Source organism: Phacochoerus africanus, chromosome 12, assembly GCF_016906955.1.
Source record: "Phacochoerus africanus isolate WHEZ1 chromosome 12, ROS_Pafr_v1, whole genome shotgun sequence".
In the NCBI taxonomy this organism is placed as follows: domain Eukaryota; kingdom Metazoa; phylum Chordata; class Mammalia; order Artiodactyla; family Suidae; genus Phacochoerus; species Phacochoerus africanus.
Window position 1 is genome coordinate 38,443,921 of NC_062555.1, and position 22,744 is coordinate 38,466,664.

Sequence of the window (22,744 nt, forward strand, 5' to 3'; positions counted from 1 at the left end):
GGACTGAGCCAAGGTTGTGCTGTGAATCTGATGCCTAGCTGGGACTCAAACCAGGTAAGTGTGCAAAGCTTCAAGAGGGGTCTTCACTGAAACCAGAGCTAGGACACTCAGTTAAATTTGAATTTCAGAGAAACAATGGGTAAATTTTTAGTGTAAGTATGTCCCAAATATTGCAAATACTGCTTCTCTGAAATTCAAATTAACTGAACATCTTCTATTTTATCTTGTGACCCTACTCAGAGCCCCCTCAGTAAAGATAGGTATTTCCTCTCTGCCCACACCATCTCCATAGGCCCTGGAGATCACCCTAGGCTCTGTCTAGATCCAACTCTGACCCCAGTGCCCAGCCTGGAAGCCCCTCAGAGCCTCTCTTCTCTCCGTGGTTGAACTTTCTGCCTCCTCAGCCTCTACTTCTTCAGTGCTGTGGTCATCCTCCCTCCACCAGCCCACCAAGGCCAGTCTGTCCTCAGCAAAGGAGCCTCCCTGGCCTTCCTGTGCCTCTTTTTGTTTTGTTTTTTAGGGCCACACCCAAAGCATATGGAAGTTCTCAGGCTAGGGGTCGAATCTGAGCCTCATCTATTACCTACACCACAGCTCACGGCAACACCGGACCCTTAACCCACTGAGTGAGGCCAGGGATCAAACCTGCATCCTTATGGATACCAGCTGGGTTTGTAACCCACTGAGCCACAACAGGAACTCCCCAGCTCCACTTCTGACCCTTCCCTCACCCTGACCTCATCAGGGCACACAGGAAAGGAACAAAGGCAAGTCTGCAGAGGGGCATGAGAGGCAGAGCCTTAGCCAAGGTGTGGCAGTAGAGGAGTTTGTTTCTTGTTTTTATTTTGTTTTGTTGGCTGCAACTGCAACTTGCAGAAGTTCCCAGGCCAGGGACTGAACCTTCACCACAGCAGCAACCCAAGTCACAGCAGTGGCAATGCTGACCCTTAATCCACTGAGCCACCAGGGAACTCTAAGTTTGTTTCTTAAGGATGGTATTTGATTGGACAGCCTACCTTGCCTCACTGTGCAGAGTGACCTGCTAGGCAAGTAGGGGTGGGGACTTGGGCAAGCAGGGGAGGAGGCCTGGACAATGCAAGCTCCAGACCTGCCTCAGTCTACTGGCACCCTCTAGAGGACAATCCTATTCCCAGAGCTGGCTTTGCAACCAAATCTTATATCACCTCACAACCAGGGGCTGCCGCCTCAGAAGCTTCCTGGACCCACTGCCCACCATCCACTACTCCACCTGGCAGGTCTCCTGACATGTTGCAGTCCAGCAGCCCCTCCCTCGTGTCTCAGCACTAGGTCACCTGCTCACATCTCAAACTGGCCCACCTTTGGAGGCTCAGCCATGCCCTGGCTCCAGAAGTCCTCTCAGATGACAGCTGATCCCCTGGCTTACTCCTGACCCCACCTTGGTCACCCCACCCTCAGCCTTACACTCTGGTCCCTCTTAGCTCTTTCACAGAGGCCTGGCTTGCTGTTCCCAGGGGAAGCATTTTCCTGAGGCTGGGGCCTAGGTCCCCCTTCCCCCACTCAGATGGAGGCTCCTAGAGGATGAGGCTTTTTCTCCTCCCCCACAAAGGACCTTCAGAGAACCAGAACCAGGCTTGGCTTTCTACCTCCCCTCTTAGACTGAGGTTTCCTTGCAAATCTGGCTTATGTGGCTTTCTTCCTTTCCAAGTGTGCGACCCCTGGGCTCAAAGCCTGAGAATCCCCTACCTTCTTTGGGATGAGGGTTTCCTTAGGACTGATCCAGGGTCTTCTCCCCAACCCCTCAACCTGGTTGTTGATCTCCAGAACTTTCCACCACCAATCCCCATTCTGTGCAACTCTCCCTACCAGGGGGGCCCTCAGGAGCCTCTGGGGCTTCCCCCAGGTCTGGGGCCCTCAGAGGGCTTCCTCTGGCTCTGGGATGGACACCTGGCTTGGAGCACAGGCCCACCCTCTGAGGCTCAGTGCACCCACTTGGAGCTCCACTCTGACCTCACAGGGCTGCTTCAGAACCCTGTCTCTGTGGTGCTGCTGGCAGGAAAAGGGATGCTATTTTGGGCAGTGTGTCGGGACTTGGCTCAAGCGGTATGGGCCAAACCCCTGTCCCACTGACCTCTCCCCTGGAGGAGCAGAGCAGAGCAGAGCAGAGCAGTGCTCAGGGCCACCCCGAGGAGGACTAAGAGGTGGGCTTGGGACTGTGGAGCCCTAGTGGGGGCCATAGCCAGAGCCTGAGACAGTCACGGAGGAACAAGACCAAGACCTGCTGTAAGTTCACTCTGCCTGCCGCAGGACAGGCCAATAAATTCAGAGATGAGTTGTTGGGGCAAGGAATAGCGACTTTAATCGGAAAGCTAGCAGACCGAGAAGATGGCAGACTAGTGTCTCAAAAAACCATCTTGCCTCAGTCTGAATTCAGGCTCCTTTTATACAGAGAAAGGGGAGGGGGAGGGGCCAACGGTCACTCACTAACTGTCACTTGCTGGGGGAAGGGCCCACTGCAATGCTGACCAATGGCTGAACAAGGCCACTAAAGGTTGCTCACTAAAGGCTGCTCACTTACAAGGAGCCCCCAAGGCTGAGCTTGGAAGCATAAGGCACATCAGCAGAGTAAGTTGGTCCCCAGGCAAGGCTGGGACAGGGGTCTCCCCTGGGGCCCAGGACTGGGAGTGCCATTCCCTGGAAACCCTGTGGGGAGGAGGGGACCATAGGACTCTCTGGGGAAGAAACCCCAGCTGGGAGCTGAAGGCTTGGGTGTCTGTTCTGGTTTAGTCCTGAGTTGCTGCATCATATGGATATGTCACACTTTCTGGGATTCAGTTTCCTTACCTGTAAATTGGCTGCCGGGAGCACCAGCCCTGGAACGGAGATTGGGAGGATGTGTGAGGCTGGGCTGTCCACAGAGCCGGGGGTGGGGTGGGATGAGGAGTAGAGACCGGTGGTCCTGGTCCAAAGCAGAAGGGATGCAGATCAGAGAGATGGGTGGATTTCTGGCTTTGCCGCTGGAGAGGTTTTCACCCCCAGAGTCCTGTCCTGAGAAGCCAGGGCTGGGGGCTAGGGGGTTTCTGCAATCAAGGATTGGGACGTGAACCTAGGCTGCAGTTAGAGGGAACTGGGCTAGAGCACAAGCAGGACACGGAGGATGGGAGATTCCAGGGTTAGTTCTGTGCTCTCATTTGTGAGGAAAGTGGGAATAAAAGGGAATTTTCAGGAATGGTGAGAGGGTAGACTTTGTTCTGAGGTGGGAGTATAGACTAAAGGAATTTCCAGGACCCCTCCTGTGTGTTTGTGTCTCTCTGTGTGTGTGTGCACGCGTGCGTGCAAGGAAGGGGTGGAAGAGGTCCTGGAAGGTCAGTTTAAGTCAGCAGCAAGAGAGTTTGAAGCTAGACTAAAGGCAGTAATACCCACTTATGTGGGGGTGGAGCTGCTGAGAGGAGGCTGTAGGCATCTCCATTGTCCAAGGCAGGAAGACCTCCACAGGGCCTGGTCCAGGGCCCAGGGATCCTGAGGCCAGCGTGGGTCAGGGGTGGGGCCCCAGGGCCTCTCCCCATTGGCTGAAGCACATTGCATCTCCCTCCCTGCCAGCTTGGCTAGGTTGAGGGGTTGGCACTGGCAGGAGCTTTCCCTGTGGCTTCTCCCCAGGGGGCTGAGAACTGATGAGAATGAGGGGCCAAGTTCTGTGTCATCCCTCAAGCCCTAGTGACCTCTTTTTGGGTCCACAGCATCTAACAATCTCAAAGACTATGACTGAAAGAGACAGGAAGAGGCGGTAAGCATCCCACCCATTCCCCTACCCCAGCCTCCTGTCCCCCACTCAGCACACTCCCAGTGCCCCCCACCCCACTCTCTCCCTCTCCCTCATGGTGGCTGACCCTCCCAGACTGCTTCCTTCCCACCCCCCACCAGACCACAGGGCCCAGAAGAAGGGCCACTCCCGCCTGCACCAAGAGGGAAAGCTCAGAAAGACCTGGATGAGGGTTGGGGTTGGCCAGTGGGTTCCAGCTGCCCCATGTAGGTTGTTCTCAACTGAACTGAACTCACTGCCTCTCACCCTGGACGGCTCATGTCTCTTTGGGGTGAAGGCTTGCAATGGCCAAGGCCCTGCCTATCTAATGCCCATTCCCTCTCTGACATTCCCCCACCCCACCCTCCCCATTCCAGTCACAATGACCTCCTTTCCTTTCCTTTAATCACGCTCAGAGTCCTTCAGTGACTGTCCCCTCTGCCTAAAACATTCTTCTTACAGTCACCCACATGGCTCACTCCCTCAGCCCCTTCTTGTCTTTCTTTGCTCAAATGCCACCTTCTCAATGAGGCTCACCCAGACCGCCTCATTCAAAACTGCCCCCCCCACCCCGCTTTTCCTTGCTCTTTCCCATAGGATGCACTACCCTCTTTTAGACAAATGTACATTCTTACTACATTTCATCACTGCCTGTCAGCTCCACACGGGCAGGGATATTTGTCTGTACTCTTGGAGAATGAATGGGTACCCCTCTGTGCTGATGACATTGCTGTCTCTGCCCTGGCTCTCTCCTGGGCTTTAGATCCTGTTTCCAAAGACCCACTGGGGGAGTTCCTGCTGTGGCTCAGAGGGTTAAGAATCTAACTAGTATCCATGAAAGTGTGGGTTCAATCCCTGGCCTCTCTCAGTGGGTTAAGGATCCGGCATTGCCGCAAGCTGAGGTGTAGGTCACAGAACCTGGAGTTGCTGTGGCTGTGGTGTAGGCCAGTGGCTGCAGCTTTGATTCAACCCCTAGCCTGGGAACTTCCATATGCCACACATGTGGCCCTAAAAAGACACACAAAAAAAGTCCTACTGGGTCTCATAGCTCTCTCAGTCCCAGCTGAAAACAGCCATATCCACTCCCCCAAGCCCATTCCTCCTTCTGTGCTCTGAGCTCAGTCAAGGATCCCTCCATTTCTCCTCCACTCCTCAAGCCAGAAGTCAAGACCTTGTTCTTTTTTTTTTTTCTTGTCTCTTGTCTTTTTAGGGCCACACCCACAGCATATGGAGGTTCCCAGGCTAGGAGTCCAATTGGAACTCCCAAGACCTTGTTCTTTTTTGTGTGTGTGTGTGTGTTTTGTCTTTTCAGGGCCGCACACGCAGCATATGGAAGTTCCCAGGCTAGGGACTGAATCGGAGCTACAGCTGCCGGCCTATGCCAGAGCCACAGCAACGCCAGATCCAAGCTGTGTCTGTGACCTACAGCACAGCTCACAGCAATGCCGGATCCTTAACCCACTGAGCGAGGCCAGGGATCGAATCTGCAACCCCACGGTTCCTAGTCAGATTCGTTTCTGCTGTGCCACAATGGAAACTCCTCCAGATGTGCATCTCTAAGCAAAACCTCGTGACCAGCAGCCTCCTTACTGGTCACCTCCACTTAGCTGACTATCGGACTCCTCCAACTCACCACACCCAGAAGGGGACTCCTCATCTTCCTGCCTAAGCCTGAAGCTTCTCTCCTGTGCCTCATGTAGGCCATGGTGCTGCTCTAGCCAGAGCCTGGGGTCATCCCTGTCCCATCCCTCTCCACCCTCCTCTCTAATAAGATACCAAGTCTTTTAGTGTGACTCTCTTCCTCTAGCCACCTCACTGCACCTTCATGGCTCAGGCTGCTGTTACCTCTCAGCCCGTCTGATTGCTCACCTCGCTTCCACTTCTGCTCCTTCACTCCAGCCTCCAAAGAGGAGGCAGTACTCCTGTGTAAATCCTCCACCCCATGGCCCTCTGGGTTGATGTGGGACTCCTCAGTGTGGACCATGAGGCCGTCTGCCCCTCTCTGCCCATCTCCAGCCACCTTCTCTCCTCTCTCTGCGGCCCATCCTTGAAGAATTCCTCTACACATCACACGTTGTCAGAGCTGCAAGCCTTTGTCCAAGCCATTCCTCAGCCCAGAACTTTCCCTGGGCTCCCCGATGCTCCTCCATCTGGCCAGTCTTCTGTTTTGACCTACGATTTCCTTCCTCTGGAAGAGCCTCCTACTCCCGCCTCTGGGTCGTCTGCTTCCTCCCTGCAAACACACAGTGCCTGCTCCTCACTTGTGGCCACACTCCTCACACTGTTGGGATTGCTTAGTTAATTGTTTGTCTTCCTAAGAGCAGGGACCAAGCCAGTGTTCTTTACCACGGAGCCTGAACATAGTAGGTGTGCTAGGCATTCAATAAATCTTTGGTTCATTAGTTATTTGTCACTTACTGTGTCCTGCCTACTGTGTGGTGAGGGAGAAGGGGCCAGGGTTCCAGAGCTCTTTTAGTGTCTCTGACTTCCTTCTTTGTCCACCTCTCCTCTGCCTCTTGGTACCTTCCCAGGATGGTTCTTGGATTCCTGCCTGCCTTGGACTCTTCTTTAGGGCTAAGGAAGCTGGTGCTAGGGGCAAGATGACTCTTGCAGGATACTGCACTGAAGCTTCAGTTGGATAGGAGTCCTTGAACCATCCGGGCACCTCTACCTCCCCCTCTATATGCTCAGCCCTGGGTTTGTTTCCCTGAAGTAAGGACAGAGCAAGGGCTAGGGTGAGTGAGAAATGAACATGGGGTCTCAGCCAGAAAAGTGGAAGGTGTTTTATCCATGCCTGTTTGACATTTCTCACTCCCTGTGCTTAGGCTTTGCTTCTGGGAGGAAAGTCAGGAAGCCTGAGGCAGGGTGGGGGTGATGCTGCTGTCCTCAGCAGGGTGAAGCAGTTGAGGGACATTCAGCATGGAGATGGGGAGAGTCACCCATCTGGACAAGTACTAAGGTCACGCTTAGAGGAATCTGCACCCCTCCTCCTCTTTAGCCTCCAAACCCCAACTTCTTTCCCAAACTCAAGGCCCCCCAACCCCCAACAGAGGACAGAGCCTCTAACTCACTTTTTCACCTATGCATCCAATCATGTACTTACTAAACAAATGTTTATCATTTACTGTGTATCAGGCACTGTGGGAAGTTCTGGGGATTTAGTGGAGAGTAACAGATGAGTTCTCAGTTTTTTGTTCTCTTTTTTTTTATTGTGCCTATGGCATGCTGAAGTTTCCAGGTCAGGGATCGAATTCACGCCACAGCAGTGACCCGAGCCACAGTGGTGACAATGCCAGATCCTTAAACACTAGGCCACCAGGGAACTCCTGATTGCTCAGTTTCACTCATTTGACAATGTATATTGCACATCTACCACATACCCAGCATAGTGCTAGATTCAGTCCCTCCTTTTTTGCCTCCCTCCCTTTCACTGGTTCATTCCTTCACTTACTCATTCATTCACTTACAGATGTTCATTTGTGTAGATTTGGCTGCAGAGCTGGTGTACTTTGCCCTCCCCATCACCACTGGCAGGACCTTGTGCATGCTCAGGCCTCGGTGTTGTTTATAGAGCCTGGGAGCTGACTGTGCCACACCCTGTGCTGTTTGCAGAGCCTTGCTCTTGCCAGGTCCTGCCTGATGCTCTGCTTGTGTTCCCAGAGCTCTGATTCCTGCAGACAAGCAGGCAGGCAGATAGCTGAGCTCTTCTTTCTTGCCTGCTTCTCCTTCGAGGCTCACGGGCACCACAGAGGGCATTTACTGGCTCCCCAAACATCCCCTCTGCAACCCGGTTTGTTGGTACACCCATCCCACTGGTCCAGGTCCCACCAGGAGGAAGCAGGGGCGTGGCCTGACTGTCAACCCCCAATCCCTCTCCACATCCCTGTGGCTGTCACATGCCTCTGACCCCAGCAGTACCAGCTGCCCTGGGCAAGAGGACCTGTGAGTGGGGAGAGGCCATTGCGTTACCAATTAACTCAGCCATTAGTTGAAGGGCCAATGGATAGTAAATTGGCTTGAGTCTCATTTCTGCCCATGGGATCGGGCTGCTGCTTCAGGTCTACCAGGTCTACCCGTGCCTCCAAGATGATCACGCCACCTGCAATATCAAAGATGCAAACAATAATGCGGAAGGAGATGGTGAGAGAGTTCTTGGCCGAGTTCATGAGCACGTTTGTCATGATGGTGAGTGTGTGGGGGGCACAGGGTGAGGGGCTTTGAGAAAGAGGCCGCAGGAAGGTAGGGCTCAGCAAGGGCAATCCACGACCTACCCTCCAGAGCTGGACTCTGAGTCACACTGTTCATTCCTCAGCCCCTGAGCTGGAAGCCTGAGGGAGGGAGAAGCACAGGAAAGTAGGGAGAGAGCTCTTTCTCATTAAGTCTTTTTGGGAGAGAAAGGGCTCATGATATGTGGGGGCAGAATGAAATCATGGGCTGGTTGGGGGTGGGTGGGTCGGGGGGCATGGCTGGAAGTGAGGAGAAGGGGAACTAAGAGGAGAGAGATCAGAGGGGACACTGATTGGAAAGGCTTTGGGAATTAATCCTGAGGGCCATGGGGAGACACGGAAGGTTTTCAAGGTAGGAGAATGATATGATCAGATTTAGATTTTAGAAGGAAATTCTGGGTGCAGTGTGGGTCGGGAACAGACTGGGCAAAGCTGGAGTGGGGAGAACCAGGAAAGAAGCTGTTGCAATGATCCAGGATGGTGAGGGGTGATGGTCCTTGGATAGAGAAGAAGGAGTGGATGACAGAGGAACGGAAGCAGCGAGACTGAGAGCAGCACATGCAGGGAAAGTGCCAAGGAGCAGGTCTGGAGCCTGTGGCCCAGTGCAGGGCAGGTGGTGAGGTTGGTTTGGATGCAATCAGGTGAGGTACCTGGGAGAAATTTTGGGGGTGATTGTGGATATGGGGGTCTGGACCTCTGGAGAGTGCTTGAGCTAGAAGTAAAGAGTTATACTTCATCAGAACATGAATGGTGGTTATAAAAATTGTCCAGTGGGTCAGTTCCCATGTGGCTCAGTGGGTTAAGATCCCAACTAGTATCCATGAGGATGTAGATTCGATCCCTGGCCTCGTTCAGTGGGTTAAAGATCCAGTGTTGCCGTGAGCTGCGGTGTAGGTTGCAGACATGGCTCAGATCTGGCATGGCTGTGGCTGTGGTGTGGGCCAGCAGCTGCAGCTCCAATTTGACCGCTAGCTTGGGAACTCCCATATGCTGAGGGTGCAGCCTAAAAAGCCAAAAACGAAAAACAAAAAACAAAAAAAATTGTCCAATGGGAATGTATAGAAAGAGAAAAAAATGAGTTGAGGACAGTGCCTGCAGAATGAAGAGAAGCACACAAAGGGGCCTGAGAAGGGGTGGCCAGAGGGCTGGAAGGAGAAGGTGGGGAGACGCCAGGTTGCAGAAGTGGGGGGTCCACAAGGAGGGCGTGGTCAGCAGTGTGGGAGGTTGCTTCAGGCCGGAGAAGGTGAGTGCTGACACCTTCTTATAGGGTTTGGCAACCTGGAGGTCACTGGGGACCTTGATGAGGGCTCTTTTAGGGGATGGTGGGACAGAAACCAGATGTAACATGGAGTTTCTTAGAAACTCCCTCTCCCCACCTGCTTTGGCTCCACCACTGATCCTAGCCAGTGTCTGCCCTTAAACGGGGGCCATGCTTGTTTGCACCTTAAAAAGGCCTAGGTTGGTGAAAAGAAGGGCTAGCCTCTGGGAAAGGAGGCAGAGGTCAGAGGCAGCAGGGCAAGGGAGGATGAGTGTGCCTAAGTGTGTGTGGTTGTGTGTGTGTTGTGCATGCCTGTGCACTGAGTCACAGAGTAGGAGATACTGGGATCCATGGAACCCAGGGCACTCTGGGTTGTTACCTTGATCATCCTGCCACGGAGTCACCAGCTGGCCTTGGGCAGGTCTCTCTGTGGCTCAGCGCCTGTCTTCTCAGACAGTAGCAAGTGTGTTGAATTGGGCCTTTTCATGGTCTTTAGAGCTGGGTTTGAATTCCAGCTCTGCTATCTTCTAGCTGTGTGACCTCATATAAGCACCTTAATTAGTTCTGAAGAGTTAGCCTCCTCATTGGTAAGTACAATGCTAATTTAGAGCTGGCTGACTTGTGTGGAAAAGGCCAACAGCCTAATAACCAGCACACACATAGGACACATGTGTTGGTGGCTTGTCTACATGGAAAGCACACTCAGCTGCTCACCATCTCCCTGCCTCTCACCATCTTCCCCTCCCCCATTACCTGCCCTCCTGAGCTATGATCACAGCACCTGGATCCTGTCTTGCCTTAATCCAGGGCAAAGTAATTCATTTATGACAAGACATTCCAGCCCCATGAGGGCTGTTAAACCTTGAAACTGTAGACACAGGAAGCAGGCCCTGCCCGTGTGCATTCATGCCTGCATGCTGCCCACACTCGAATTTCTTTTCCTTTTATTGAGATGATTAGAGAGCACCTACTACAGACCAGGCACTATAATGCTAGGCCCTTATGAGTGGCATCCTCAAATCCTCACAACAGCCCTGTGAGGGAGGTACTATTATTATTTCCCATTTCACAGATGGAGAGACTGAGGCACCATGAGACAGTCACTTTCCCAAAGTCACACTTTAAGATAATTGAAGATGATTTAACAGTCCAGTCTTACATCCTGGTCTTGACCTTTCATCTCTATGCTCTGTCCCTTAGCTTAGCTGTGGATTTCTTCCTTTTTTTTAGGACTGCACCCGAGGCATATGGAAGTTCCCAGGCTAGGGGTCCAATCGGAGCTACAGCTGCTGGCCTACGCCACAGCAATGCCAGATCCTTAACCCACTGAGCGGGGCCAGGGATCGAACCCACATCCTCATGGATACTAGTTGGGCTCGTTACCTCTGAGCCACAACAGGAACTCCAGCTATGGATTTCTAATCTCCCCCAGCTGAGGTAAGGCCCTCACTTCCAGGCTCTGGGTAGTTCAAGATCACTTGCAAGGCCTCAGTTTCCTGTGGGAGCAGAAACATTTGCCATTTGGATTGGCTGAGAGGATGCAAGGGAAGTAATACGTATAAAAGAACTTTGTGAGGTTTAAGCTCACAGAGAACATTGTGTTGTTGTTATTTGTAGGTGTTGGGCCTGTGCCAAGGAATGGGGGCTTTTTCAGTTGATAGGAAGCTCAGTGAGTCATCAGGGTGAAGGTTTAGCCAGATCAGCTAGTGTGACCTTGGGCCCCATTTATTGCAGCTGAGATGAGAGAAGATTGTACCGCTGTGTTTCACTCTGCCATCCCCCTGGGGGTGTTGTCTTCTGGGCTGGGCCCGTGGCTATTGGAGGGACCTGGACAGGCTGGGCCACATTTACTGACCAGGGAGGTGCAGTTCTGGGCACTGGGCCCTGGAAAACTAGCTCACAGGCTGTGGGCCCAAAGCGTCACCTCAGAGTGGTGGGGACTGGGGCTAACTGCAGAGTGATGACCCCTGCAAGGACGTGACTGCCACCACTCCAGCTGACTGTTGTCATGCGGGGTGGAATTCAGGCCAGAGTTGACAGAGCTTCTGATTTTGCAAGGGAAGCTGAAACCTCTGATGCATCAAAACTGAGTTATCCAAACAAAACGTGTGCTGGGCTGCCAGTTGGCAACTTTGACACAGGAGAGCCCCTGGGGTTTATTCACTCATTATTTTTAGTAAATGATTGTGAGCGCCTACTTAGAAATGGGGACCCTTGGTCTTCAGACCCTCCATGCCTGCTCCAGTCCCTGCCCCTCCTGATACCCTGAAACCTGTTGGCCTGGCCTGGCTTGGCTGCCCACCTGCTCCTGTCCTCTCCTGCCTCATCCTACGCTTGGTCCTAAGCTGGCCCATGTCTGGGCTCCCTAGCACCTGTCCTGGGACTCCTGTGCAACCTAGGGGGCCTGCTCAACCTTCTCTCTCTCACACTATCCAGGCTGCTTCACTTTTCTCAGACTTCCCCAATGCTGCTGTACTTTACCTGCCATTTTTTCTTTTTAGGGCCATACCTGCGGCATATGGAAGTTTCCAGGCTAGGGGTTGAATGGGATCTACAGCTGCCAGCTTACACCACAGCCACAGCAACACAGGATCCGTGCCATGTCTGAGACCTACACCACAGCTCAGGGCAAAGACTGGTCCTTAACCCACTGAGCGAGGCCAGGGATTGAACCTGCATCCTGAGGGACACTATGTCAGCTTCTTAACCCAATAAGCCACAATGGGAACTCCATCTGCCTGCTCTTTTTTTTTTTTTTTTAATCAGCAAATGGTTTAGTCTCCAGCCCGACATAGTGAACCACTGCGGGGCTTCCTCTGTCTGGCTCCTCACCCACCAGACCTCACCTCCCTGTGTACCCGCATATAGGTGGGGCCCCTACCCCCTCCTTCAGGCAGGATCCTCTAGTCTGGTGCCAAACCCCCAAGCACTAAGGCACTTTGTTCATCCTTTTTTCCCTCTTTTATCTTCAGCCCCTTGCTCTCTCAACCTTAACACACTCAAATCTCTACCCAAAAGAGCAGAACACAGAACATTCCTCCCTTCACCCCATGAGCCCCTCATTTATCACGCTCTCTCTCCCTCCCTTCACAAGCAGATTCTCAAAGAGATGTCTACACTGGTCCTTTCAACTCTCCCTCCACACCTACTCATCTCACACTCTCTGGGGCCTGCCTTCTGACCCCATGGCCTGATGATATAGAGCTCACCACGCTACTAAAGAAGACCCCTGGCTTGTGACATCCAAAGGGGTGGTTTCCAGGCCTTCATGAGCTTGACCCAGGGACTACACATGACTGTGTGGGCCACATGGGGTCCAGAGCACCTTCTTTCTTTGTTCTTCCATTTCCACAGCTGCTCCAGCTGGGGCTTCTAACACCCACCCCGAGGGCTGATGTTTGGCCGTAGGCTCTGCCCTCAGCTGCCTACTCACCCTGTGCTCTCTCTCGGGGATCTTCATCTTCTCCGAAGGCTTCAGCTGCAGCCCTCATGTCCACAACTCTCCAGGTTTTCTTTTCCCAAAAAACTCTAAGACTGTTCAAGGGAAATACAAGCCACATATGTTAATTTATAATTTTCTAGTAGCCACACTTGAAAGATAAAAAGTAATGGGTGAAATTAATTTTAATAATCATTGTATTTAACCCATATATCCAAAGTGTTTCCAGTTGAAGACGTAATCAATATAAAGTTATTAATAAGATCCATAGTCTCCTCTTCCTACGAAACCTTTGAAATCTGGTGTGTGCCTTACACTTCAGTGGATCTCAATTTGGACTACCCACATTTCAAGGACATCATAGCCACATGTGGCTTGTGGCCATCATACTGGATCTAGATTCCAATTCCCAGCAGTTTGGACATCTACAGGCCTCTCAAAGCCAGTGTATCCAAAACACATAGTCTTTTCAGAGGAGGCGCCATCTAAGTGTGGCCTTAAAACAGATTATCAGATTTTTAGGATCTAGGATCAGGTATTCCAGATGGAGGGAATAGCATATGCAAAAACATAGAGGCAGGAGTTCCCATGTCGCTCAGCGGGTTAAGAACCCAACTAGTGTCCATTAGAATGTGGGTTGGATCCCTGGCCTTACTCAGTGGGTTAAGAAACTGGTGTTGCCGTGAGCTGCGTTGTAGGTCACATACATGGCTTGGATCTACAGCTCTGATTCAACTCCTAGCCTTGGAACCTCCATATGCCATGGGTGCAGCCCTAAAAAGACAAAAACAAACAAACAATGGGGGCATGAGAAGGTAAGGCAAGCAGGGAGCAGTGTGGTTGTTTGGTCTGAGACTGGCATAGGTGACTGCCTAGATCCAAAAACTGTCTTACCACATGCAAGATGTGTACTTTGAACAAGCCACTCAATTTCTCTGAGCCTCGAGTTGCCCATCTATCAAATGGGGAGAGTCATAGTACCTAATGCCTAAGTTGGTTTAAGGGTTACAGGAGGTGATAGGTAGAACTTGCTTAGCAGTGCCTGGCATATGGTAAGTGCTCAATGGCTGGTGTTATTAATGATAGCAGTAATGCTGTTAGTAGCAGTAATACTAGTGCTGAACATAGGGAACACGGGATCAGCTATGAAACTGAGGGGCAGAAGGCATGCTATCAAGGGTCTTAAATGGTGGCCAAGAGTTTGGACTTTATCCTAGAAATGGAAGGGATCCACTGCATGTTTGAACAAGAGGCAGATGTGATCAGATTTTTGTGTCAGGCTACTCTGGCTGTGAAGGAGACTGGGTAAGACCTGGGGAGAGTGGAAGCAGAGCCGACTGGTTGTGGGCGAAGAGGGAGAGCAAATCCAAGTTTCTGGCTTGGCCAGTCTGATTGGGGGAACATGGAATGAAGATCATATTTTCTGAGAGATGGTGAGCTTTCAACATAGAGCCCAAGGTGCCTGTAAAACACTCCAGAGACTTCTAGTGGGTATTTGGAAAAAGGGATCTGGCTCCCAGATGGAGGTTTGGGGAATGAGTAGATCAGGCATATCTGAAGCCCTAGCCCTGATAAGAAAACCCAGGGGTGACTGGGGTGAGACGTGCAAAGGGCCAGGGCTAGAACCCCAGGATCATTTGTATTGATGAGGCAGATGAATGAAGAAGAATGTGAGAAGGAACCTTGGAGAGGAGGAGGCTACAGAGGGGAGAGGAAAACCAGGAGAAAGAGATGTCATGGATGCCAAAGAGGAGGTACTTTCCAGAAGCTCAGAGTGGTGAAGAGGGTAAAAGTCAGCACAGTCAAGTGAGACAATGTGTGAAGGGACCTTAGGGCAATCTGGAGGTTAGAGCCCTCAGAGCGCTGGAGTCAGTGACCGGTGGAAGCAGAAGCCAGGCAGAGGAGGGAGGGCAAGGAGAGGGATAAAGGAGCCAGCTCGTGGGTCCTTCCTAGAGCCTGACTGATGAGTGAGGCTGGGCTGAGGTGGAAGCTTTACTTTTAAGGAGGAAGAGACCCAAGTCTGTGGGAGCCAGTCAAGGGGGGGGATGGAAAGTACAGGTAAGAGGGAGGCTCTGCACAGCACAGGAGTCAGAGCTGTCAGGGAAGGTGGGCATTGGTGCAGGTGGGTGTTAGTGGTTGGAGAAGGTTGAGTGGTTGCTCCCCTTTAGTCCTCTAATCTCTCTGTGAAGGGGGTCAGTGGGGAGGTGGTCACCTGATGAGATCCGGCACTTAGGGATGGGCAAGAGCAGGAAGTTCAGGAGTGGCACCTGAGAGCTAGGGAAATGGCACTGAGGGCCAGAGAGGCAGAATCCCTGGCTTCCAGGGCTGCTGTGTGTGGGGGCGGTGAGGGCTGAGGGGTCCCGGCAGAGTTCAGACATGAGGCTTAGAGATCCCTTGAGAAAACTTCCTTCAGGCCAGGCTGAAGTGAGATGCTTTGAGATGTTCAATCCACACAAGCCCCACCTTCCTTGAAGGCCTGTCTCCTCCTGGAACTTCAGGTGGGCTTGACATCTCGTGGCCTGGATGCGTCTGTAAGACCCCCTGACTCCCCTGCCCCAGCTCCGTTTATACCCTTGGTGCAGCTTCCATGAGCAAGGAAGTTTCTGAAGTAGGGAGCACAGCAGAGGGTCCCCAAGAGCAGCGCTGGGAAGGCCTGTGCTTGGGGGTGTGGGACCTCAGCTGAGCTCTGAGTCCTCTGAGTCGGGGCTCCTGGGTGGGTGGTCCTCTCAGAGGTGCTCTCCCACAGGTGTTTGGTCTAGGCTCCGTGGCCCACATGGTTCTGGGAGATAAAATGGGGAGCTACCTTGGAGTCAACTTGGGTTTTGGCTTCGGAGTCACCATGGGAGTGCACGTGGCAGGGAACATCTCGGGTGAGTGGGCTGGGCCCCATCTGACAGGCAAGGCCAGGTGTCCCCTGCGGGCTCCTTCTGTCCCCTCCCAGGCAGCCCCTTCCACAAGTCAGCCAGGGCTCTCCCCTCAGGGACCACCTGGAGGGAGAACACCCGGGGTGCCTTTCCTCTGCCCAGATGCTGCATGAACCCCCTTGACCCACCACTTTGAACTAGCTAGTCACCTCAGGCCAGCAATTTAACTTCTCCATCCCTCCTCACTGTCATGGCCCTAATGGTGAAATGGGGATGGTGGTCCCTGACTCAGGGTCCTTGTGAGGACTGAGTGAGCCCTTCATAAATGCTGTCATTGTTGTCATTGCTGCCCTCAGTATTACTGATAATTGTTTGTTTCTACCCCGACACCTTTGACCTTCCCCGCAGGGGCCCACATGAATGCAGCTGTTACCTTTACCAACTGTGCACTAGGCCGAATGTCCTGGAAGAAGTTTCCTGTGTACGTGCTGGGACAGTTCCTGGGCTCCTTCCTGGCTGCTGCCACTGTCTACTGCCTTTTCTATGGTGAGTGTCTTGCCTTGGGTTGTCCTTCTGGCCATGGCCTCCTCTCCTGAAAGATGGGCAGACCTGGCCTCAGTGTCCTAGCCTGTGAAAATGTCTGGGAGAGAAAAGTGTTGGAGGTGTTCCCTGTCTCCATCCTACTGCCTCACCTCTGGGACTGCAGTGGGGCTCATCTGGGGGTGGTTCCCACTCCGTCTGTGTCTCCGCAGGTGCCATTATGGAATTCTCGGAGGGGAAGCTGACAGTGACTGGTCCCACAGCCACAGCTAACATTTTTGCCACCTATCTTCCTCAACACATGACATTGTGGAGGGGCTTCCTGGATGAGGTCAGTGGTCCAGGGTGGGTGTCCCTCTTCAAGCGCCGCCCCCCCCACATAGGAACGGGCCAGCAGGCAGCCCCTCACAATGGAGAGGACGGGAGTTCTGGATGGGGACAATGCCAAGACATCTCTGCCAGGGGTTTGGGCCAGGGGCACTGCTGAGACCCTGTGGCTTGACTAGGAGCCCCAGGTGGCTGCCATGGCATCTGCTCCCCAGGTGATATTGACAGGGATGCTTCAGCTGTGTCTCTTGGCCATCACGGACAAGGAGAACAACCCAGCCCTGCAGGGGACACAGGCCGTGGTGATCGGCATCCTTGTAGTCATCATTGGCGCATCCATGGGCATGAACTCGGGCTATGCCATCAACCCATCCCGGGACCTGCCTCCCCGCTTCTTCACCTTCATTGCTGGCTGGGGCACACAGGTCTTCAGGTACTGCCTGGGCCAGCCCATCCCCGCAGGTTTTCTATGGGTTCCCTGCATGTGGAGGGGTGGAGCAGCGTGGGAGAGGGGTGGGCTCTGCAGAGCTCCCCATGGACTGGGCAGGCAGGAGTGAGTCCAGACCTTCCTCCAGGACAACACTGAGGCAGACCCTGCTCCTGGACTGAATGTCAACCCTGGCCCTAAATCAGGCTGAAGCTGACCGGGGCCCAGGCTTGGGGCCAACTCCCGGGCTACGGTGGGGGTTACTCCTCTACTCTAAGGCCCCTTCTCAGCCTGAGGTAGCGACAGGTGGCATGCTGGGCACTGGCCCCCTAAGCCACCTTTGTCTCTTGTCCGCAGTGCCGGGGACTGGTGGTGGGTGCCAGTGGTGGCACCTCCCTTGGGTGCCTACTTAGGTGCCATCATCTACTTGGTCTTCATTGGCTCCAGCACCCGACAGGAGCCCCAGATACTGGAGAACCCCCTAACGTACGAAGACCACAGAATATCTGTGTCTCGCCCACCCGTGACCTCTACCCACAACCCCGTCTCTGTGTATCCCGACACCAGATCTTCAGTCGTGTCCCACCCTTAAGGGACTCCATCTGCCTAGAGTACCTCTGAGTAAGACTATTTGTGACCCCCTCCCCAATAAAGAAAGCCTTGTCCCGCAGTGGCATCCCCACTTCCTGGGTGCCTGCTGTGGTTGGGCTTCCCTCCTGGATTCTTCCAGGAGCTCCAGGGTTACGCCCTGGCCCAAGGCTGGAGTACAGAGCTGAGAGACCTCCTACTCCCTCGGGCCCTGGGAGCTGGGGTTCCCTTTAGGGGGGAAAGCAGAAGGGCTGACCTGCGGCCTCTGTAAGAACAGGATCAGGTTAGAGGACACTGGACACAGAACAGTGGACCTTCAGGCACAGGGAGGGAGGGAATGGCTTGGCTTGGGGGATGGGACACCAGGTAGCCAGCAGGTGGTCAGCTCTGGAGGTACCTTTTTTTTCCCCCCCTTTTAGGGCCACACCTGCAGCATATGGAAGTTCCCAGGCTAGGGGTCGAATCCGAGCTGCAGCTGCCACAGCAACACCAACACTGGATCTGAGCCGCACCTGAGACCTACATCACAGCTCATGGCAACGCCAGATCCTTAACCCACTGAGTGAGGGCAGGGATCGAACCTGCATCCTCATGGATACTGGTTCAGAACCCACTGAGCCATGATGGGAACTCCTCTGGAGATACCTTGAGCTGCCCTGGGATAGGACCCTAGACTCTCCCTCAGTGCTGGCCAGTCCGTGGACCAGGCAAGATAAGGCCCAAGTGTGTAGATAAGAGTTTCTCAACCATTTTTTTCACTACCACCCCTGCTCAGGAGCCTTTTAGATACCTTTTTTCTGAATCACGTGATATTCTAAGACCACAGATGTACTGCACATCTGTTTATGCACTGTATGTATATCTTTGCTTTATACATACAAAAAGTAAGGTTTTTTTTTTTTTTTTTTTTTTTGTCTCTCCTAAGAATCTGTTTTTCTCTCCCATGGGAGCAAAAACCACCCCCACCCTTGAAAATGCCTGATGTAGACTGAAAGGAGGTAAGAGATTGGGCTCCTCTCCCCTCTTCTGGGGCCAGAGCTCTTTCACAGTGAGGGATTCCAGAGTCAGAAAGGAAAGGAAAATCCCAGTGGTGCGGGGACAGGAAGTGGTTTCATGGGGCTCAGAGGGACAGGTGCAGAGGGTGAGTAGGGATAGGGCTGGGAAGGAATCACCCTGCTTTCTGGGACATGGAAGGCAGCATGTCACCCATGGCTCCTGCCTCTGCTTGTGCAATCACTGTGCCTTTCAACAATCACTGAGCACCTCCTGTGTGCAGGCCCTGCCTGGGCACTAGAGACGCCCCAGAGGATAAGGCTGGATCTCTGCCTTCAAGGAGTGTAGCTCCTAGAGGGGACAGGTAATCACAGGAAAGGGGTGAAGCGGTAAAGAGGGGCTGCATGTGGGGCTCAGAGGGGGTTCAGAGCCCAGCCTCAGGGGGAGGCCATGGATGGCTTCCCAGAGGAGACAGAGCAGAAGCGGGGGGGCACGTCCCTTCCAGGGCTAGTTGTCACATTTTGTGGTTTGAGGGGACAGGGCAGAGGAGGTAGGGCTTTCTTCTAGAGGTGGGGCCATGAAGAGATGACACTGAGAAAGCCCCCCTGAGCTGCAGTGTGCAGGGGCTAGAAAAGGGGGTATGGGGCCTGCAAAGGAGATGGTGCCAAGAGCATGGCAGGGTGGCTAATGGTCAGTGCTAGGGACAGAAGGAGAGGTAGGACTGGCCTAATACCAAGCAGGTAATACTTGCAGGACCTGGGCTCCAGGTGGATGAAATGGTGGGTGAGGATACGGCTGGGGTCAGGGCTGACTTCTGGTTTCTGGCTTGGGCCCCAGGTGCTGGAGATGTCTCTACTGAGTGTGGAGCATGGGAGAGGAATTGGTTTGAGGGGGAAGAGGATGAGTTACATCCTGGACACATTGAGTCTGAGTTGCCTATGGAACTTGAGCGAGAGGTGTGGTGTGTAGTCTTGGGCAAGTCAGCCATTCTGGGCCTCAGTTTTCTCATTTGTAAAATGGGTCTAATAATATTACCTACCACTTGTGTTAATGTGAGTATTCAATGAAATAAAACATGTGTGATACTGAGAATGATGCATGGCACAGAGTAAGTGTTCAATAAACCATCACGCCTTTTCTGTGGTCTGGAGCTTGGAAGAGACTGGAAACAGAGATTGGGGAAGCTGTGGTTGTGTGAGGACAGCTGAGGCCGAAGAAAGGCAAAGGGGGTCGATGAACGGGGTCCTGGGAGCACAGCAGAGAGGCAGCTATGGGGTGGAGTGGACCTCTCAGGAGGTGTGGCTGACAAGGGGCACAATGTGGGTGGTCAGGGGACACTGGAAACACCCCAAATGTCCCTCAACAGGGGAAGAGATACTTACACTGCAGTCTAGTCACATACAGCAGAATATGATCATCACTGAAAACCAAGGTAAAACGGCTACCTGTAACAACAGGGAAAAGGTTTGGAGGCATAAAAAGCAAGGCAGTCTGACACTAGTTTTACTGTTAAAAACAAGCAAAAAAGGAATATATTCTGTGGGTGTACAAATGTGATAAAACTACTTTTAAAAAAAGAAGTGGAGTTCCCATCGTGGCTCAGCGGTTAATGAATCTGACTAGCATCCATGAGGATGCAGGTTCAATCCCTGGCCTCCCTCAGTGGCTTAAGGATCTGGCATTGCCGTGAGCTATGGTGTAGTTCACAGACACGGCTCAGATCTGATGTTGCTGTGGCTGTGGTGCAGGCTAGCAGCTATAGCTCCGATTTGACCCCTAGCCTGGGAATCTCCATATGCCATGGGTGCGGCCCCAAAAAGAAAAACAAAGAAGTGATGCTTCCTACAAGGAGAGAGTGATGGGAGGTAAGATGGGGAGGAACATAATGGCGGTGGTACCAGCTGTGAAGAATTTTCTAGTTCTGTAGTTGGGGTAAATGTATGGGTTTATTACATGACTGTGCTTATAACCTACAACTGTGATACATATTCATTCATTGGTATCACGTATTTGATTATTTAAAAATTTTTTTTTGTCTTTAGTCTTTTCAGGGCAGCACCCGTAATGTATGGAAGTTCCCAGGCTAGGGGTCACATCAGAGCTGTAGCTGCTGGCCTACACCACAGCCACAGCAACACTGGGTCCTTGCTGCATCTGCAACCTACACCACAGTTCAGGACAACACCAGATCCTTAACCCACTGAGAGAGGCCAGGGTTCGAACTTACGTCCTCATGGATGCTAGTCAGACTTGTTTCCACTGAGCCACAACAGGAACTCCAGCATTTTATTTTTGACTGCACCCATGGCATGCAGAAGTTCCTGGACCAGGGAGAGAACCTGTGACACAACAGTGACCCAAGCCGTAGCAGTGACACCACCAGATCCCTAACCCACTGAGCCACTAGGGAACTCCCTAGTATCATGTCTTTTAAAAGATGAAGAACTAGCAATAGCATGAGAAGAGATGGTGGGAAGTGATAGGTATGGGGCCTGCTGAGATTATGGGGCTGGGGCCGCCAGGAGGGAGGAAGGAAAGATTGAGTGTGAGTGACATCCCATAGTGGGAGGAGATGAGCCAGGGAACCAGGCCTGGACTGGCTAGGGAAGTGCCAGCCAGCTGCCTCCCTCTGTGTCCCTGGATGATTCTCTTCCCCTCCCTCAGCCTCAGTGACCCTGTAAACACAGAGGGTGGCTGTTCTCGTTGCTTGTGTTCCCAGAGCCATGTGAACCTAAGGCCGCGGTCACAGATGGGAGAGGCCTATCCAGGCCCAGAGGTGTAGTTCCCACCCTCCTCTCCCCCTCACTGACCACTTCAGCCCTCTAGCATCCTCATGTCCCTGGGAGGTAGCTTCAGAGGCAGGACAGCCAGTGGGTCTGTCCAGATCCCCTGCCTGCTGTCTACTGCTCAGCCACAGGCCTGCACTAGGCCCACTGGCCCTAACACCCTGCAGATTCTGATCGCAATGCCAGGCTCAGATGGGCCCTAACCCCAGTCACAGAGTATTTCTGTGCACAGAGGACAGACCCCTTTCCTTCTCTTGGCAGACTCGATGAAAGCCTACAAACGTGCCAATACCACTCTAGCGCTAAGGCTGCAGGCATAAGTAAGATTAAAAAGTCCTGGGAGTTCCCATTGTAGCTCAGCAGTAACCAACCTGACTGGTATCCATGAGGATGCAGGTTTGATCCCTGGCCTTACTCAGTGGGTTAGGGATCTGGCATTGTTGTGAGCTGTGGTGTAGGTCACAGATGTGGCTTGGATCCCGTGTTGCTGTGGCTGTGGTGTAGGCTGGCAGCTACAGCTCCGATTCGACCTCTAGCCTGGGAACTTCCATTCACCATGGGTATGGCCCTAAAAAAACAACAAAAAAATCCTGTTCTCATGGAGCTGACATCCTGTGCAAAATCAGGTGTGTTCATGACACATGCTAAGGAGGAAAAGCAGGAAAGGAGAATAGGAAATATGTGAGGGTGTAAAGACTGTAGGCTTGAGAAAGTGACTGAGTTGAAGACTGTAAGGAGTAAGGGAGCAAGCTATGTGGCTACATGGACACATGGGGGAAGAGCATGCCAGGCTGAGGGAACAGCCAGTGCAAATGCCCTGAGGCTTGAGCACGGAAGGACCATTGTTGAAAGAGAAAGGCTAGGACTGGAGGACAGTGAGGTCAGGGCAGTGAGGAAGGAGAGTGAACTGAGGTAAAGCCTGGGGAGAAAGGTAGGTCCCACTGCAGGAAAGGAAGGAAGCAGGCAGGATGAGGTGGGGCAGGCATCACGGCACCTAGTGGGGCCCTTGGCTCTGCTCACACACAGCCCCTTCTGTCCTCACTCCCTGGCTGGACTCAGGAGGCACACTGGCACAGCTCCAGAAGCCAAGCTGGGATGAAAGCTCTGGCTTCTCTCCCATTCTCCTAGGCCCAGGCCAGCCTGCACAGGCTGTGCGACCTGGACAGGACCCTTCTCTTCTCTGGGCCTCCTTCCCTGTCTGTACAACATGGCTTGGATTTGTTAGTGTCTGGGGAGCCGCCCAGCTCTGACTGCTTCCAAACACTTCGAAGTCTCATGCCAGATCCCACCATGACACCCTGCCCCTACACCAGCCTAGGCTGTTTTCTTTTTTGTTTTTTTTAGGGCTGCACCTGTGGCATATGGAAGTTCCCAGGCTAGGAGTTGAATCAGAGCTGTAGCTGTCGGCCTATGCCACAGCCATGGTAACGTGGGATCCGAGCCTCATCTGTGATCTACATTGCAGCTTGTGGCAATGCTGGATCCTTAACCCGCTGAACGAGGCCAGGGATCAAACCT

General features: G+C 52.9%; 1 protein-coding gene across 8 annotated transcripts; it reads left to right on the forward strand.

The window, feature by feature from the left end:
• Positions 1-2,099: 2,099 nt before the first annotated feature.
• On the forward strand, positions 2,100-19,532 carry AQP7 (aquaporin 7). Of its 8 annotated transcripts, XM_047755249.1 has the most exons (9): positions 2,505-2,604; positions 3,717-3,763; positions 7,837-7,963; positions 15,448-15,571; positions 15,974-16,111; positions 16,318-16,436; positions 16,648-16,865; positions 18,373-18,445; positions 19,278-19,532. In XM_047755249.1, exons 2-8 carry the CDS (start codon positions 3,738-3,740, stop codon positions 18,437-18,439), a joined length of 819 nt encoding a protein of 272 aa, XP_047611205.1. In that variant the 5' UTR covers positions 2,505-2,604; positions 3,717-3,737; the 3' UTR covers positions 18,440-18,445; positions 19,278-19,532. The 8 variants fall into 8 exon arrangements, with proteins under 8 accessions (XP_047611201.1, XP_047611202.1, XP_047611206.1 ...); XM_047755245.1 differs by lacking the exons at positions 2,505-2,604; positions 18,373-18,445; positions 19,278-19,532 and adding exons at positions 2,100-2,262; positions 17,217-17,529; XM_047755247.1 differs by having other exon boundaries at positions 18,373-19,532.
• The last annotated feature ends 3,212 nt before the right edge of the window (positions 19,533-22,744 follow it).

Coding starts and splice junctions, on each gene's coding strand:
- AQP7 (XM_047755245.1), top strand. CDS start 3,738: ATGACTGAAAGAGACAGGAAGAGGCG. Junction 7,964..15,447: donor TGAGCACGTTTGTCATGATG/GTGAGTGTGTGG, acceptor GCTCTCCCACAG/GTGTTTGGTCTAGGCTCCGT. Junction 16,866..17,216: donor TGGGGCACACAGGTCTTCAG/GTACTGCCTGGG, acceptor TCTTGTCCGCAG/TGCCGGGGACTGGTGGTGGG.